Source organism: Echinococcus granulosus, assembly GCF_000524195.1.
Source record: "Echinococcus granulosus chromosome Unknown EG_S00005, whole genome shotgun sequence".
In the NCBI taxonomy this organism is placed as follows: Eukaryota; Metazoa; Platyhelminthes; class Cestoda; order Cyclophyllidea; family Taeniidae; genus Echinococcus; species Echinococcus granulosus.
Genome location: NW_020170385.1, coordinates 819,713 through 839,387, shown reverse-complemented (window position 1 = coordinate 839,387; position 19,675 = coordinate 819,713). Strand labels below are relative to the sequence as shown.

The 19,675-nt window shown below is 37.1% G+C and overlaps 1 protein-coding gene across 1 annotated transcript; it reads left to right on the top strand. All coding sequences in view use genetic code 11, as the record gives it.

Moving 5' to 3' along the window:
• Positions 1-2,658: 2,658 nt before the first annotated feature.
• Positions 2,659-12,704, top strand: EGR_01349 (Protocadherin gamma-A1; the record flags this gene model as incomplete). Its single annotated transcript, XM_024490598.1, has 7 exons — positions 2,659-2,721; positions 3,153-4,046; positions 4,722-5,027; positions 6,661-7,101; positions 8,268-8,370; positions 8,676-8,749; positions 12,279-12,704. The coding sequence occupies 7 exons, from the start codon at positions 2,659-2,661 to the stop codon at positions 12,702-12,704; spliced, it is 2,307 nt and encodes a 768-aa protein (XP_024354922.1).
• Positions 12,705-19,675: the final 6,971 nt, after the last annotated feature.

Sequence of the window (19,675 nt, the reverse complement as noted above, 5' to 3'; positions counted from 1 at the left end):
GATAGATGGATTTCGAATAGCCTTCTTTAGCATTTATAGACTTTCTGATTTCGTTCTGGGAAATTAAAAATTTAACAACACCTTATTTAAGCAAGGAGCTATGCATCAACAAGTTCAGATCCCCATTTGCAAAGACGCTACATGCATCTACGAAATTCTGGAAAAATATCGAGAGTTAAATACGTGCCATTTAAAGGCGCTTGGAGAACAAACTATGTATTAAAATGAAGTTATGCTCATTCAGGACCAACTTCTAAACCAGTCGAATTATAAGTTTACCCAAAGCTGATATATTCAAGCAAGACTTTTGATAAATGAACGCGAATTTCGAAGGCATAATTTAGTCTATGAGTGCATGTAATTGACTACAAATTTATTTTATTCAAATAGTACTTTAAGTTAGGTAAATTTGACAATCTGCGACAATCGTCTTGCTTGATTGAACGCCGTGGTAGTAACTTTTTCTTAGATGAAAAAAATTGAAGTGGGACTTCAAATACTCCAGTGCGTAGACCTTGGGCCAAGCACATATTGGCACCGTCCGGGTAAAAGGTCGAACCGAACTGAACAAACTCTTTGAGCATGGAGAAGTTTGGGCAAAATGCCCATCTCCTCTGGTCATTAAGTATATTTGTAGTACAGTGGTTTAAGTCTATAATGTACAAAATGAAAGTGAATTAAAATCAAATGCAAAACAAATAATTTTTTATTATTAGTTAAAAGACAATGAAGGGCTGACCACAGATAAACGAAAGAACTAATCTCTGAAAATGCAAATGCGGAGGCGATAAGTAACCTTTCGTGGATGCATTCATTTCATAGCTGTGTTGGCTGGAACTCCCAAAGATGGACAGAAAGTAGCTCTTTAGAATGACATTGTGACAAAAAAGTGGATTGAAAGGAATTTTGCCATTCCTTAACTCCTAAGTATATTTCAAAACGTGTAAGCTAAAGGATTTAACAAAACCCAGTTTTGATTTCTCAGCCCTGATTTAGGACTACTATAATGATGGATATGCATACTTTTTAACGTCAAGAGAATGGGTTATACATTGTGAAATCTAAATTAACAATCCTTATGCTTGAACAAAACAAACAATATATATTAAGAAATGTGGTTAACCTTGGTTGGCAATCACATTGCTCACAAGTATTGGTCATATCCAGTTGAATTATGTCCAGGTAATAATTAAACGGAGTATACAACCACATTTTAAGAGATTTCAGCTAAAGATTAGTGAAGTGAGAACTAATGGTAGAGGACCTACTTTTACTATTTTGCCCTTAACGCGGTATAGCACAACGTGGCTCAAGTCACCCAGCCATATCCCGTCAAAGCATGCTAATAAAGGCATCGTATAGGTCAACCTGTAGCTCTCCATTTTTCTAATGTTGACAAGAAAACTCGATAGGTATGAATATAATTTTTCAAATCACATAACATTGCTATTTGTCTGACATTTTCATTCCAAAGCTAAATAGTTGCTCCGTTTTGACACTTGTATGCAGACATTCAGAAAAAATTCTAAGCTTCTTTTTAATTAAAAAAAATAGAAATTATTCTAGAAATAAAAACAATAACTACTAACTAGAACTTAATGATTGTCGAATAGCATGTTCGGATAGTAAAATCGTTTACTTGTAACATTTAACACTGTCGCGGCTGACTTCGGAAAGCTGAAAAAGAATTATACCCAAATTTCTTCAGGCATTATTTGGAACACTGAGCGAGAGCCATGATTCGATTTAACTTTTGCTTTAAAATCCAAATATCATGTTCAGTACCTGAAAACGTGACCCATTAATTTAACTCTTCCATTCTTCTATCGTTATACAAAATCTCGGTTACTCAATTTCACCATGGAACATTTTAAGAGGTATTTTAAAGCAGTATTTTACCAACACTAATGTATCAGCTATTTTGTGCTATTTTTACTAGCAAGTCGTCACGCATTTCTACGTGCTACATATGGACAGGAAATGCATTCTGCACACAGACACGCAGGAGTAATGCAGATACTCCTGGGATGCATTGATGCTCCCCACCCCCTGATTGGCTACCCCTGCAGAGAATCGGACCAATGATACAAGCTGGCATGAGGAGGAGAATGACTATTTCTCCAAACACGGGCAGTTGAGTTCTTTGCCAGAATCCACAAGTCAGCTACCATCTCCACTGCTGCCACTTTTAGGCCTGGCCATCCACAGCCACTCGCCCTGGTCTAAGCACACGCACACACCACCGGCACCAATTTCTCCGGGACAAGTGCTCCCACCATTGTTTGCTTTGAGGTGAGTATAAATCTATACTCACTTAAAAATAACCGTACTACAGAGTCACGCAACATTTTCCATCAACCTGAACTCACAATCTGACCCCCTAAATTTATCATCCTACTACTTCCCAATCAACGACTAAGCACTGAGCCAAAGTGATTTTGTAACGCATAAAGCAACATCTTCGAAAAATTGGTCTCAAACAATAAAAAATACACGTTTGATTTAGTAGGGGATTTGCACAAATTAAAGAATAAACCATGAAATCAAAGATTTCTGTCGAATTTACTTCAAATAACTCGGCATAAACACAATTTTTTTGCAGCTTTAGAACCAAAGTCACTTTTTGGTCGGTGATAAATTATCCTAACGACAATTTCAATGAGCTGCTGCTTTTTTGACAATAATCAAATGGCAAAAGAGATTGGAGAGTTAACTGAGAGAGTAAAACAATTAGTGAAAATTAGAAACGTTGATTTCATCAAATAATTTGCAGGCCAATCTAAACTATTTCCGAATGAGACGACTACACTTAGGTAATTTAGGTGAACAGCGAAACCGGATACTTTCTTGCAGGGATGAATTTTCCAATGAGTAATTTAGATCACAACTTTATTTCCTTTATGTCAATCCGGATTTTTTAATGTTACTCACCCAAAATGATGGGGAAAATAAAGAAATACAATGCCATGAGCCCAACTAGAGCCAAACTTTATTCATTTATCTAGGTCCTTATGGATGAAATTAAAATAATGTTTAGATAATAAATATCGGCAAAAATATCAATATCTGTTTCTGATGAGGAGTAGCAAAGCATAAAACAAGCATACCATTTATTTTAGAATCTAAATAAATTCACTTATGTTTTACTTTAGGAAAGAACTGCAAAGCGAATTCTGACTATGCAAGGATTATTCCTCCTCTTCTCGTCTATCTTCCTACTTTCTTTGAGCAAAGGTGAGCAGCTTCAATTCCAACTTCACTATGCTGTTCGCGAGAACGAGCCGAGTGGCCATCGTGTTGGCTACCTCGATGAAGATCTCAGACGCCAGCAGTCATTAAATTTTTCTCAACTCTGTGGCGGAGGTGGTGGATGTAAAGACTTGCGCTTCCGACTTCGTGAACCATCCTTCCATTTGGAACTGGATGAGACCACTGCCTTGCTCACAACAAAGTCGATCATCGACTTTGAACAGCTGTGCATCGGGCAATGTCGTTCCACTCTTGATGCCTACTTGAGTGTGACGGTCAACGTGTGGCAGGAAAGGAAACTGACTGCATTCATTCACGTAAGAATTCAAGTGATTGATGTGGATGACAATAGCGTGGAGTTTCCTGAAGACATTCCCAGACCCTTTATCCTATGCTTAAAGGAAGTGATCTATCGAAAGGGCAAAACAATTGAGTTGCCTCGAGCTGTGGATAGGGACGTGACCCCAAAGTTTTCCTCCATCACATATCGGCTGGAATTTGCCACCAGTCAATGGGCATCTATGAAGATGGTGGAGTTGAGTGTGACGAATGATTCGCGGCCTCTTTTAGTACTGAAAGAAGACTTAGATTATGAGGACGTAAAAGAGTATGGCTTCTCGCTGGTGGCGTGCAATCCGAGCCTACAGGCAGATAGTCCAAAAACAGTGGTCCAGGAAGCACAGCTTTCAGTTGTTATTCAGGTACTGAATATCAATGATATGGAGCCAGTGTTTCCTCAATCTGTTTACACGGTTGAAGTGCCAGAAGATATTCAACCAGGAATGGTTATTATTGAGGTAAGTTAACACTCACTCCAGTATATTTTTCCAAGACTGATTTATTTATTAGTGACATTATTATGCAGACGGAGAAAGTAGTTCAGACCAATAAAACTATTAAAATGGGTAGGTTTTTAGACTGGTATCATCTTAAACATCGCTATTGTAGGTAGATCGGGTTATTATTGTCGAAAAAGTAAACTCCAAATGCAGCAGATGGTTTTTAAAGTAAAAAGAATGTGAAATGTGAAAATGAGAAGGCTGGATATAATAACAAATCTACCATTCCGTAATTTTTTACTGAAAAGTTGGTGTTAGCAACAATATATGCTTCCACATGTCAGTTTCCTATCCATTTAAACAAGGTAACATTTATTGATGTCTGCAGAAAAAAAAATAAGAGAAATTTGATCCTCTTTATGGTAATGAATCAATAAATATTAGCTTCAAATTAATATAAAGGCCACGGTATCATCAAATCGCAAACTCCAGTCCACGGATCCAAGCGTAACTTTATACTGCAATTATTTAACCAACACATGCGCAAGTTTCTTTCAGCACTTATGTTTACTCTTACCAGAAGTGGTTAAATGATGATTAGCTACCTTCGATTCATCAACTACGATAAAAATAATGTTTAGAACTTATTGCATGAGTCGCGTAATTTGAACACGAAATAACTCTCCTGCTTAGTTGAAAGCAATCGATCGTGACGCCGATGCGGTTCTCACGTACTCCATAAACTCCGCACCAGGGATGAATTTGTCGACACCTTTCGAGGTAGAACCTGATGGAAAAGTGCGTCTGCGCGAGCGCTTCGACTTTGAACAATGCACCGACTACAATCTGCCAATTAGAGCAAGCGATGGGGACTTCACTGCTTCGACTCGCCTTCACATTCATCTCCTTGATATCAATGATGAAGCGCCCACTTTCATTGTCAATCCCACGCATCTAACGGTTGAGGAAAATCAGCCACCTAATATCATAATTGGCCAGGTTTGATTCCTTTTGTACCAATTGCGTGATTTTATGTAGTGCATATACTAGTTTACATGTGCAATGTGTTGACTCTAGTGGAACCACTACAATAAATACATCACCTGATTAGAGATTGACTGAATTGTTATAATTAAATCGGTTCTGTTTTATTATTTCGATCAGATTATAGATGCAAAGAGAATTAGACTGTACATAAATTTACACTTGAGGAGTTAATTTAATGCTTGTTGACATAGCAGAATAGCAAAGTGCTCACCTACTTTATCTCGGCACAACAGGTATTTTCTTCGACATTTTTAGGAGTTCAATAACTTGGTCGATACGCCCATATCGATGAAGGGCTATCTTTGGGGAGGTTATCAGACTCTAGGCTATTGTAAAAAGTGTTCTTATTTTAAATAAACTCACTAGTTGTGGGAAGAAGCCAATCTTTACTTTTACCGTCATATTTAGGTGGATATGCAAAGCCTAATAGAGAACAGCATACCGTTTAAGAAAAAGTCGTTCCACTTCTAACTTTCAGCGTCTAGAGTATTCTAACTATACGTGCGATGAATATGATGCAATGTCATAAAGAAAATAGTTTTGATTCAATGGTGTATGCAAAATAAAGTCGTGGTAAGTCCAAGGCAAGAGATTCCAGGTATGAATTACCTCTACCTATAGGCAGAACTGCTGTTAGAATTACTCAGTGAATTTTTTTATTTTCCTTCAAATTTGCAGAAAAGGTTAGTTTGCGTGCTTGAAACATTCAGAAACAAATGAGATCGGCATTGGCGGTTCTGCAAAAACACCTACCAGAAAATGGGTCCATTACGATTGTGGGTATTAAAATTACCGGCCAGTCCAACATAGCCACCCAGGCAGATAGGGCGGTCATAACTTTTGTTTGTCTATATTTTTTTAAATGCACCAGGATATCTATTTTCTAGAAAGTGCTTCTGGACATTAAGATTTGAACAGAAATATGATTTAAAATTCACTTAAATTCTCAAATAATCCAAAACAGACAAGAAGGAAATTGGTTGTTATATCTGAAAATATGCATTCGGTCATATTTAAAATGCATATGCATCGGTGTATTAATAAGCAATACTTCGCCCTTACACTATAAAGTCATTTTGCACGTACATGAAGTCGTGTGGTTGAAGGTTTTTCCTTTCTCCCATAAATTTATTTTAATGACTTGATAACCGCGAAATTAATGTGATTGCGGCAATAATTGAAATATGGAATTCACCTTAAGCATGGCTTATGTGTTAGTGATATATGCAACTTAACAACGCAGAAAGACGTAAAACGAGACTTTTACAATGCACGTAGCCAGAGACAAGGAAATTTAAAAGTTTTAAATTCATATGCAAACTTAGTGCCTTGGTCATTATTTCAAGCAATTTTGATAGAAGGGAAAAATTACCGTAGATGTTGAATACGTTGGTTCTTAGTTTGAGAAAGTGCGCTATGCATAGTTAAGTTGTGTAAAGTATTTTTAAAGGCTCTTACAATAATCATTTGTGGGCATTTTGGAGCTTTTCGTTACGACAACCAAAGTGAATAATGAATGACGAGGGAATTCGTTAATTATTAGGTTGCTACTAAAAAAGGTATCTAATCGTGATTACGGTGTTAGGTGGTCGTCCGTGATGCAGACACATTCGCAGTGAATGGCTATCTGGAGTGCGCAGAGCCACCGGAGGATGCAGAGCGACAGCCACTGCGCTTTGAACGACGAGTGGAATCGGTACAGTCAACACTCGAGTCAACTGCCGTGCCGGAGCTGCACTTCGACCTTTACACGCGCCACAGCCTTGACCGCGAGGAGGGTGCGGCTGTGCGACTTGCTCGTTTGGTCTGCTGGGATGGTGGAGGTGGTGACAGTGGCGCAGAGGCGGACGAGGTGCTCTACGGCGATAGATCCACTGCGACTGCAGGCCGATCGGTCAGTCTCACCTCAACCCTCACCATATCTATTCACGTGCAGGATAAAAATGACAACGCCCCTATCTTCACTCAATCCACATTCGCTGCTGACTTGGAGGAGAACAATGGCATAAGGAAGGAGATATTGCAAGTATGGATTTTCTCTGTCACAGACACAATTTCTGCACGATTTAAAAATTTTCCTGTTCGTTTTTAAAAGCCTTGAGTTTTAAGTAAACTTTTCTGTAAAATATGGCTTGTGAAGCATAACATTCCCAGGCAATGTATGAAAGGAAAGAAAGTAAAAAAGTTGAAATAAACTATGCCAGAGCAATCGTTTATGCATGGTTTTTTAAAAATTAGGGGAACCATGCCTTTAAAATTACTGGAATTTAGTACTAATCACCCTAATATTTGAATCAAACATCAAGTGCTTACTAGTTATACGATTTTACAAGAATGGTACTCGAAATAAAGAGGACTTGTGATATCAAACATGCGTTAAAATAAAATGGCATATTTGCAAAACAATAAAATCAGGTAGTTATAAATAATTTGTACGGCAAATTGAGCCTTAAAGATTCTGAACTATTTTGCTAATTGAGAAATCAGTAGTCCACTTGTCAAAGTTCGTTAGGAATGCGTAGGCAAATTTCCCTATTTGAATTAAAACCAAGAAATTCCGTTAATGTAGAGCATTACTTAGTAACTGCAAGTCCCAGGATTACAGGAAGTTCCAATGAGCAGTACTACATTTTAATTCATATAAAACTCCATCTTAAATCTTCGATATTTAAACAACAATTCCTAAGGAAGTATTGTAGTTAGGATGAGAAGCTCAGAGATCTGAGGAACACTTCAGCACTGGCTTACATAGAAAAACGGAAATGGGTGTAACGCGGATAACTCGCTAATCCAAACAATGGGCTATTTCCAATTACCACTGTCTATTTCGTATCAAAAAAAATTTGGCTAATCTTACTTTATTTTACATCTCCAAGATAAAACCACGAAACAAACTTAAAATACATCACACTAGACTCTAAATGTATATCAATATCAAGAATAGGTGTTCTCAGCAAAAAGTGGGTGTTCCCTTATCATTTATTCTGAGTTTTAGTTGGGTAATTAGAATTGCCAACTGTAGCAAAGAACGGCAATAAATGGTTCTTTTGAAGTACTTTAAATTTTAGTCAGCACAAATCATTTTCCTTTTATGAAGCTTAATTATTTCCACATGTCACACAATGAACGATTCTCTTAAAAACTTATTAGTCATTATAACTTATTATTAGGTACATTTTACTTTTGCTTCAGCTGACTTCGAAGGACTACGACACCGAGGAAAATGCCATCACGCGGTACCGTTTGACAGACGAGAATGCAGATGCCTCTCTGTTTTATCTAAACGAGGATACAGGTCACCTTTACGCAATGGCCCACTTTGACAGGGAAACCAGGGACACCTACCACGTGAGAACCGTTTTTTAATACATATTTTATAGAGTTAGTATCAGTCTACGTCTAACGATGGTGGAGGACTTTAATAAATTACCTACAGAGTTTGCATTTTTAGGGTGTTAATCGTATAGAGCTCCTTAAAATGCCTAAAAAATATAGCTTGTCATGGTAAATTCACTTATTTGGTTGATGCACGTCAACATTTAAGTTAAAGCAAAACCAAGTTTTACTTACGTTACAAGCCAAATTAAATCAAATTATCAGATTTGAACTATGGAAGAACAACAAGAGTTGTTTTACTGAAAGCCGAGGTAATTGATTGTATCAAAGCATGTCAAGTAAGTCTTTCTGTCTATTCTTAACGCTTGCTAAGTAATTTGATAAAGTGGACAGACAACATTGTGTAAAACGCTTTTTACGCGTGAAAATGTCCCAGGAGCACAGTTTTACTGCTGCAAACATGCTCTACAAGAAAGTAGGGCCTTTTTGCATAGAATCTTTAATGATTGACTTGAAAAGCCAAAAATAAATCATACTGGCTCGAAGGTTACGAAGCTATCTTTAAGGCCATCTCCATGTTATGGAAAAATATCACTGGTAATGATAAGATAAGCGAAATACAGCTAAATAGGTGCGATAGAGCTGGAAGTGATTCCTGGAGCTGTCTATGCACTCATTCATGGCGGTCTTAACTACCTTTCGGGTGATAGCCTAAACAATTGAGAGATGGGCATAAGCACTATGGGATTTTTTTCGACACCTATCGTGACGAAGGTGACGCCTATTCTAAATATCTTATTAGAATCTGACAGTTTAAAAGCAACGCCATGACACTACTATATGTTGCAGATCATTGACAACCCATAAATGGTTTTCCGGAGTGTAAAGTGACCCATATTTATCATTTAAGCGTGCATATCATGCGTTTTACACTAAGAAACGGATGAGTAGACCAGGTCCATGACAGTGTAACTAGCAACTTTAGAAACCAAGATCAACAACTTCATCTTTAAAACAATCATTGTATCCCGGAAATACAATGCTTTAACCCATGTGATCCACATCAGTGGTGTGTACATCACGTTATATCTAAATTAGTTAGACGCAAGAATTTTGGTAATTTATGAAGTAGTAACTTACCGACTCCATTAGTTTGTACATTTAAAAGAAGCCCATAGTCAAGTGAGAAGACTGGTGTCCAACATTTAAACATAGTCAAAGCGAAATTCCAGTAATTTAAACATCAGAAGTTATTCAAACCTGGAAGATTTCATTTACATCTCATTACAAAATTCAAAGTATGGCTAAGTGTAGTGTGTCACAAGGTAACTCAGGATACTTTAAATGCCGATTTACAAAATTGGTGAAAGAAAAGTTAAGGACGCTCGCTCGATGTTATATCCACCACCGAAGCATGTGTTTGAAAATATTATTTCATAATAACGCGACAGAATACACGGATCAAAATGCAGGTTACATTTTTAGCAAACCAAATATAGTTCACCTGATAAGAATGTACAATCATCGGTTATTTTGGAATCGACGATCCCTTTTGGGAGTTTTGGTAGCGGATTTGTGTCTCGCCAATTCGTAAAATGCAAAAAAGTTAAGCAAAAGCACGAGGTAGTCACGCAATTGGATTTCACTCTCTTGAATGTCATGCTGGAAAGTGTACCGATGAGGTGCATCAGACATTCTTCAGTCCGAGAGGAAGCGTTTTAAAAAGTGTAATAACATAGCTATTCGTTGGTGGATTTCTTCATCAAAACATTTAACATTGGGCGTAGTGCATTGCTTAAGGGCACAATCAGTAACATTAACTCTTAACAGTGAGTGAGCAGTTGTGATGCCTTTTATTAGTTTTGGTTTCAATTCGACCAACGGTCAGCAGCAAGATTCTGCATCACAATTGAAAAAAGAATTACTGGGGCGGCGGAAGTTTCGAAACAGCGATCAAAGACTAAAGTTGATGAAGCAAAGAATTTGTTGCAGGAGCGGAGCTACTTTAAGTGTTCGGTGGACATGTGCAGAAGCCATTCCACATGCGGTGCAGGATATAGTTACTCAAAACAGGCGACCTTCGGCAACTCAAACGAGTTTGTGAGGTGATTGGCTGCACGACTCGAATACGACATGGACGACCCGGTACAAGAACTAGAGCAATGTTACATAAAATGTAAAATGCTGAAATACCATAAATTATTCACTTTCAGCATTTATTCTGGGTGTTATCACCAAGTCCATCAATTTAGCTTAATGATACAAACAACAGTGTATCAAGCCACTGTAAAAGTATTTAGAAGCGATTTATGCAACTATTTGCAACTGAGATTGTATTTAATGGGTCGGTTAGCTGGAAGTTAATAAATTTTACAGATTTCAGTAGAACCGCATCCTGCACTTTGGTTGAGCAGTGCAAAAACAAGTCGGTTAAATTGGCGACATACTTAATCCTATTTAATATATCCAACTCAAATTTACTAATGCCTCTAGTGTAACGTCAATTTTTGAACTCATTCTCACAAGCAACTCGTAATTATAAAGAAATTTTTGGGGTTTAAGGGCCTTTGAAAGCGTTCATGTAAACGCAAGTCAAAAAGATTTTAGCATAGTTGAAGGTATTTCATAACTAAGATAGGAGAAGCGTCTGTCTTTGCAATTTCTTAAAAACGTGATGGAATAAGAATAGGGTTTTCTTGCGAATTCGACCTTGGTGTAAGAGTTTTATTGTGAGTTTGAATTTGTACTCACTACTCAGTTAAGTTTTCACACAATCGGCACTTGAGTATCATGAATTGTCCAAAATATAATTATGCTTGATTCAAGAAGAATTCAGCAAATTACAGATTAACGTTTTTGAGGCAGAAAGATTTTTCAACTATTTTCAACTACTACATTTAGTATGTACTCTTCTCTGTGCATTAAATTGCTAACATGTGCAGTAACTTTAATGGCCAAAACTTGTCATATTACAACGAACACGTTCTTGCATGAAATACTCCAAAATTCCATTGAACCACTCATGAAAGCACAATAATTAAGCAAATAGTTTGGGACTAAACCTAAGACAGCAAATTTCGGCCCAAAAAACCCGTTTAATTACCGCACATTTATTGCATGAAACCACTACATTATTGGGTATACAAGTCTATTTCATTGTACCTTATAAAAAGCACAAGCAGATCACAATTCACACACTGTGGTTTATTTTCATCCAATCTCTTAACCTTATTTTTCATGATTTTCTCAAGATCGCCGGTGCTGTCACCTTTAGCATATCGAAAGGTTATGCTGATGCCCCGGGAATTTTCATGTTCGCATGATTAATGTCCCCTTCCCATATCAAAAAAAAAATACAAAATATTAGTTTGTTTTATGTAGTTTTTTTCACTTTTGCCCCAGATGTTAAAAACATTTTGTAATGTTAATAATTAAATTGAACTAAATATAATTAAGAAAAAAAATCTGCTCAGCATGCAATGACGACCCCTTGAAAAAAACCGCTCTAAAATTTTCCGATCACACAATCTTCAAACATTCAGTAAATGAGCATGCAGGCTGTTATTATACGAAAAAGGCATGGGTTTTGGGTATATTAAGCGTTTTGCAGTGCCCTATGGCCAAAATTATTACTAAGTAACATTATATTAAAACGCACTTTTAGCATAGCTTTATTTCTGACGCGCCTAACCATCAGTAAAATGGCTAAGTCCCCCATACTGTTCATATAGGACCAAGGTGTGTGATTCTAATCATTGTGGATACGTCTTCAGAAGAACTACTAAAGATGTAGAATCATTATTCATGATTTAATGAGGAATATTTTAAACGATAATGAAGTGAAACATAGTTAATTTCTTATTTCAGTTGCAAGTTGTGGCTTATGACGCCAGTCAAAATCCCCTTGAGATCCCCGGAACAGATCACCAGTCCATCTCCACGGCGATGGTTATAGTGCGCATAACCGACGTTAATGACCACGCACCACTGATTCAAGAGACTGGGGAGCTCATTCTCCCCGAGAACAAGGAACCCGATTTTCTCGTTGGACAGGTGGTGGCGACGGACCTCGACACTGGTGTCAACGGTGAGGTCACCTTCGACATTGTGCCCACTGATCCGCGTGCTGTGTTCAATGGCCCGCAGCATACGCAAGTCATTGGCTTTCGTATGACTCCAAATGGGAGCATCTTTTCCACAAGACAATTTGATCGTGAAACACAGGCCAGTCATTTTACTGTACTTAATCAACCAGTCTTTTATGCTAGAATATGTATTTGTGCTTTAGCATAATAATTATAAATAAAAAGCATAATAATTTTTTCGACTAAGTACAAAACTCAGGAAATTGTTTCCAGGGCAGGAGGTGTCAAACATTAGCAAACTTCTTATTTCATAGCTAGGTTGATTTGCTTGAATCAAATAATAGTTCGGCTTTCAAAAACGCCGTAAATTAATATGTATAAGCAATTTTGGGCCATTATTGTTGCAAAAGACTATATTAACCAATTTTACAAATCGAATAACTGTGAATATGTGTGAGAATACGGTTCTGAACGACTCAGTACTCAACTATTTTTTTGAGAGGTGGCACCGCATAGCGGAACGCAAGTGAACAATGTACCACATAGATAAGATAGCACATCATTGTCAAGTTATTATGGGGTTAGCTTCGATAGGATGCATCTCAGCGATTTGCATTTTAATATAGAGGAACTCACATGGATTCCATCTGTCAAAAAGAAATTACCAATTCTTACAGTGTTGGAGAATCTTACTTCTTCTGCGAGATTAATGCAGAATTTGGCATCTTATACAGATGCTAGGATTTACTAGGCTATGCTCATTTCTCTGGTTTGCAAGTTTTTTAATTGTTTCTTTTCAACGCATCCTGGCAGTCAACCTTGCAAACATTCTGCATGCATTTTAGCGAAAGCTTTTAGTGAATTCAACGCAGCATTGCTGCGGTGATTCCTGTTGACTTGATTCTCAGAACATTTGAGTCAAAATTTCCCTAACGCTTAAAAATAACAACACTTAAAAAGTATTTTTTACTGCAAGTATGCAATAGATCAACTTTGCCAAAAGTAGATTCCTTGAGATAATGTTATACTTAAGTGCTTTCATTCGTGACTTCTTGGAAAATTTGCCTAAATTGAGTGAGTAGATAACGTTGCCGGATAAAACTCCCCTCCCACAAAGGGTGCCATCGTCAAATGTATTCGCAGTCATTGTTCACTACTAATTGACCAACGCAGAAAATGACTATTTAGACAGGAGTTCCTTTCAAGTTGCGCATTAAAGACAGATTCTATGGTCTAATTGTTTAATACTAAGATAAAACTTACGCCAATCTAGAATTGTACCAAAACTCTCAATACAGCAATAACCACATAAAATATGTTACTACTTTAAAAATTTAGATATTTAAACATTCCTCGAAAGGGCTTCAGTTTTAAAAAATTTTTTATTACAGTCGCGATATTGTTTTCAAGTCCAGGCGAAAGACAAATCGTCGGAAGCCTCGCTATCTTCAACAGCGCGAGTATGTGTTAATATTCTCGATGTTAACGACAACTCTCCAATCATACATTCCATCGAGGGCCCTGATGCACGTGGGTGTTATTACCACTTTTCTAAATTGTTATGTTACTTTGTGATTGAATGACTCGTATGTGAGCATAGGAGATGTTACTACTGATAACTATTCAAAAACCAAAATGCAACACTTAACCAGTTCTCATCATGTACTTAAAATACTTTTTTGTGTTTGTCAGTTGTTGCTCTGATACAAATGCTTACACTTCATAAAATGAGCGTTAGCCATCATACAAGTGAAGGGTGAGGTCTGAGTTACCAAGATATCTAGTATAATTTGTTTGGCTCGCTGCCTCATACAATGCTCATGCCGTCACATCCCTTGCCCATTGCCTGTCTCATCCTACCAAGGGGAAGTCAGACAGCTGTCAAAAGGTGGCACTTTTATTATAATAAAGGAATTACTTTTAAAGATTTAATGGCTGCAGCGTAGTCCATCTGCTTATGCATTACCACCAAACATGATTTAGTCACTGTAGCCGCTGGTAGGGTGTGAGTCTACCATCATCCACATTTGGTAGGCTGACACCACATGGTTTGCTCGTATATTAACCAATCCTGTGTAGATGTTTTCAGTTTGATAATGAGGAAATCAGTGGAATGAGGATTTGATTATAAACTGCTTTTAGGGTACATAATTTATTCAACAAATAACAAGATTATCTAGTTCTACGCAATTCAGTCCACAAAATAAAGACAAGTAATATGTGGTTGACATTCATTTTTTATAATCTTAAATATCAGCCTGACCTCTTCTTTAAATAGCTATGACGGACCCTTATTAAGCTTTAATTTGACAGAAAGTGTTGGAGGGGTTAAATAAAAATGTTCGAATTGAATGAGATAACTTATGTAACAGGAATATAAAATGTGACCCGAATTAAGAAACCAAGTTGGAAGTCATTCTATTTTCTATTTCACCATATTTTATCTAAAAGGTTTTTTTTTGGAACTATACTTCGATACAAACTACCGCTGTATGATCTCCTTCAAGGTTACGAGAGGGATTCGCTAGTGCAGACACCACCACTTGTCGGAATGGAAACCATTGAAACTCAATACTCCCTAGCCTCCCATGAACTACCTAGTCTTCGAATATCAATGAATGAAGCCCCCGGCTACTGTGCACTCTTAATTCAGGCCGTGGATTTGGATGAGGGTGAAAATGCGGAATTACGTTATTCTTTGAAGCTTGCAGCTAATTGTACACCCCCAAGTATGCCGACATCGAGATTTGGACACAATCTCGAAAAGGAAAGGAAGGAAAATGCAGAAAGAGAGTTTCGGCAATTTTCCCCTCACACATTCAGAATAGATGAGCGAACCGGGAAACTTCTTTTGGTACGTAGGCTGTCGGACAAGGAACTAGGTTCTTACTGTTTGGGACTCGTTGTGGAAGATCAGGGTCATCCACCGCTCAAATCCATTCAGGTAAATACGCTTCTTTTTCGAGTGGAAAATTGTTAATTCATGCAGGATTTTAGTTATAGAATAAAATTCTTAGTTTTTTTAGCAAATATCGGAATGGCCCCTGCGGTTATAAGTATGAGAAGATATAGATGTGCACATAAAAATCTAACTGCCCCCAACTCTACCACTACAGTAGGTTTTGCTATAGATGAAGATTTTTGGATTCACTTTCTTAGTAGTAACATAATTCCAACCTAAGCTTTACTTTCTACTTTTAATTTAGATTTTATTTTTGCACTTAACGGTATGGGCTATAAAATTACTTACCCGTTATTCTTCAAATTACACACTAGACTCAAATGGGTTCATTAAAGAGCGTATATCATCTCCGAAGTATGTTAGCAACCGCTTCAACTTTGACAACTTTGCATATTTCGCCAAAAAAGAGAGTTTTGCTCAACGAAATTAACTTTTTTTGCATTTGGAAACCAATTAAAATGTGTTTTTGAAGTCCAACAAATATTACCATTAACCATTCACAACTAAATAACCTTTTACTCTGGACTCAACGACTACTTGTATGCTATCGGGTCCCATTTGCAGCTCACAGGTGGTGAATCCTCTGTCACCGTGTTTAATTTTTGCCGCTATAAGGCGCAAGGGCGGGAATTAACAAAAAAAAATGATATTTTATAATTTGCTGCCTGAAAAATATGTGAATCTTGCATTATAAAGTGTGGATAATAACTGAACTTTCCCTGGGGTTGCTGTATAGTCAAATAGTTGTTATCATGATAAGTGTATAAAGACCTCAGATGTAAAAAAAATGAAAGTGCTTGCAATGGGAAAAGAGTATATAATCTGCATTTCGTGTGATTATAGGAAAACTAGAACTAACGACTTTATTTTGCCAGAAACTTACAATGACCTAGGGAGCTTGTCTTCCACTTTTATATAAGTTGGCTTGCTTTAAATTTTACAGGCGGAAAACGTTGGTTTTTTTAAGCTTGCCATTACCTCACTTATTTATTGTTGCCTTCAGAAACAGTCTGATGAAGTAGGACTACATTCCTTACGCATATATTAGATAGATAAACTACTCCTAGCTCATTACGCTCAGAAGATGGAGGAAAGTTAAGCATGGAAAGCAGTCATGGTGGTCAGAAGTTAAGTAAATGCAAAAAAATCTTTCAGATACCCTATAAAACTTTATCAAACCAGCAAATTAAACAAATTTGACTAAAGCTCATTAGCTCTTTCGGCGCACAAACGTCGTATTCGTGTGGTGTGGCTTATAAGTATGCAAAACTGATCGCACTCTAGAATGATATTAGAAGTTAAAAATAAGTTCAATTTTTTAAAGATCTAACGTCACGAATCAGTACACCTGATATGATTTGGAGAAAAGGGACTATTCGAGTATGGAATTAACAATTGTACCGAATTTTGGACTAATTTACGTTTTGGAATAAGAAAATTAACTAACCTTAATATGTATCGAATATTTTTGCAATTCGTGGGAAGATGGCAACTCGAGGATCCTTTTGATCATTCTTTCCAAGCACGAAGAAGGGCATACATACATAAAGGTTATATAAAACTTAGACGTCTTAAAATCTAAACTGCAAATCAGCGCACATTTCAAATCCTGCACTGTGCAGTCGTTGGTGTTTGATTACTTTAAACACTTTGCCTGTCAGCTCATTCGTCAATAGAATTTCAACGACTATGAAGCAAATTTATCTGGCCAATGTCTTACTTTAGCCCACTCTTTTCATGTAAATGCAATGGTTGTTTCCAACTCCCATTTGCACCATTTATTCGACATTGTCCCTTTACCACCCTGTAGGAGCGGTTGCGATATGCTTTACCAGTATTGTCCGTTGATGAACCCTAACATTCTAGTATTCATACAAAGCAAAACAAAGTCACTCCAAATTTATTAATTAAATCGTTTTAAAAGTAAAATCAAGAAATGTCGCAAGTAGGCAAGTTTAGGAACTCTACCACTTTAACTGAATAATGGCGGGAAACGCCAATGGCCCAAAAGATTGCCCCAAATCTGGTGTCAGCCCGCGAAAATAGTTTAAAATTGAAACGCAAAAGGTCGTATAAATAGGATTATTAAAACCTTTGCCTCACAAATGCATCTTGAATCAATTATATGATTAGGAGAACCTGCTAACCAAAATGAAGCATCGACACGTGCCTTAGACACTCGTTCGAAACACGTGTGTCCTACCTTTTGGATGACAAACGATGCTTTTCGGGTGGTTTATTTTTGAAACCATTATTTTCTCTTTTACTTAGAGACGGCGTTCTGTCGGATCCGCCATTATCTTCATTTGCAACAGGCACAAAAATAGTTTTCCTCAACGTTAACACGTGATAAAATATTTGGACAGTTTAAGCTGCGTAGCCAGCTTTGTCAATCTTGCAAAACTTTCAAAATGTAGAAAATGCGGATAGTGCTAGATTGCATGTGGCATTGTAAAAATGTACATCTCATTTTGTTTAGCGCAAAATTAATCCAAAGTGCAGCAAATGCAAATGCAGTATTGTACTTATAACAACTTGGGTACTTGTTGTCCCAGGCGCGTAAACTACGGAGGTGCTACAGTTCCTATGCTGAATCAATGTACGACTTATGCACTTTTATACCGGGAAAGTTAAGTTCACAATATTTGTTTTGCTTATAACAAAACCGAGTAACTTTATCAGTGACCTATATCCTAGTAAAGAACGAGAGCAAAGTAGGACTGTTTACATATCACAGCTTATTATTTAAGGCTTGAGTCCTTACTAATTCAGATATGGTCTTAACTACTGATATATCAGGCGACCATAATATTTGCTACCGAGTTGGCAACCGGGGAACTTAGAAATATGCGCAACTTCATTGGTAATCGAATTGTATTTTTCTTACCTTTTTAAAGGGAAACAGATTTGCCCTTCATGGCATATACCAGGGAATAATTGACAAATGAACTAGAATTATTGCTAAGTTGATTTTGCTTGAGATCTAACACTGATAATAACAAATAACCCAAATGTGAAGGGTGTGAATCTGTGGTTTGCTTATAACTAACCGACTTTGGTTAGCTTACTTTTTCCTCTTCTATTTATCATTTCCAAGTCGTAAGCAAATCCTAAGACCTTGACTCCCAAATGGTAGGGGTACACTTTATGTATTCAACTAAATCTCATATTTTACAACGGGTAAGGAGTGCAGTTAGATGAAACATTAAAACGATTGTGAATTTCACCTAATACTGGACTTTCGTTTCTTGGTCCTTAAATCGATCTTTATCGTGAACACATTTTTTCTGTCAAATTAACTTCATGAATGGGGCCTTTCCTAAACCTGCTCCAATGGGCTGATCAATTTTGGAGGATTTTAATGCCGTGCGATGTTTTTCTCTGTGCAAAGCGAAGCGGAAGAGATTTGGAAAATTTCACTCTGTTTCTCAACCTCAAAATATGCGAATGTAACAGTAGTGCGCATAAATATTTTTAACGCATTGGATTTGAGATAAATGGGTAGAGATAAGCGGATAGAGTCGCATTAACTTAGTCAGTTTTAGAGTCAGATGGAAGGAATTTGTTAAAAAGTGAAATTACTTCATCCATTACCTTAGCTGACTCGAGGAAGGAATTTTAGATTGGTTAATGGTCACGCGCACATGTAAGTGAACCTTTAAATAGCAACAGGCCAAACGTAACAAATTAATCCGCGATAAAAGAGGAAAGTGCTTAACCAAACCTGAAGGCAGCAAGACTTGCTTGGTTTCAAGTCTACACACATTCTGGATCAGGAGTTTTGTGACTGTTTACCGCCAAGTCTTGCTAACGGATATTCAAATAATTGTTTGTTTATATGATTTCATGTAATCAGTGATCTTCCTAGCATTAAGGTGTTGCGATCTTACAATAAGGAGTACACGTGTTAATAAACAGAATCCACCATACACGTGTTTCTCTGGAATATTCCGAGCATTAATAAATTCGCAACTAGTTATTACCCGAGCATCACATTGAAGTTCAACACAGACTACTTTGATCCATCAAATAAATTTGCGCTTTTGTGAATATGCTTTGTAAAAATTAACTAGCAAGCTAGTGACCACCCAATAAACGTCATAGCCAATATCATTCTTGTGAACTTAAAGATAAATTAATGAGGTTTCTTTCAGTCACTTGCTTGTAAAATTTAGCAAATCATAATATTTCCAAAGTAGTACTGGGAAGAATAGGGT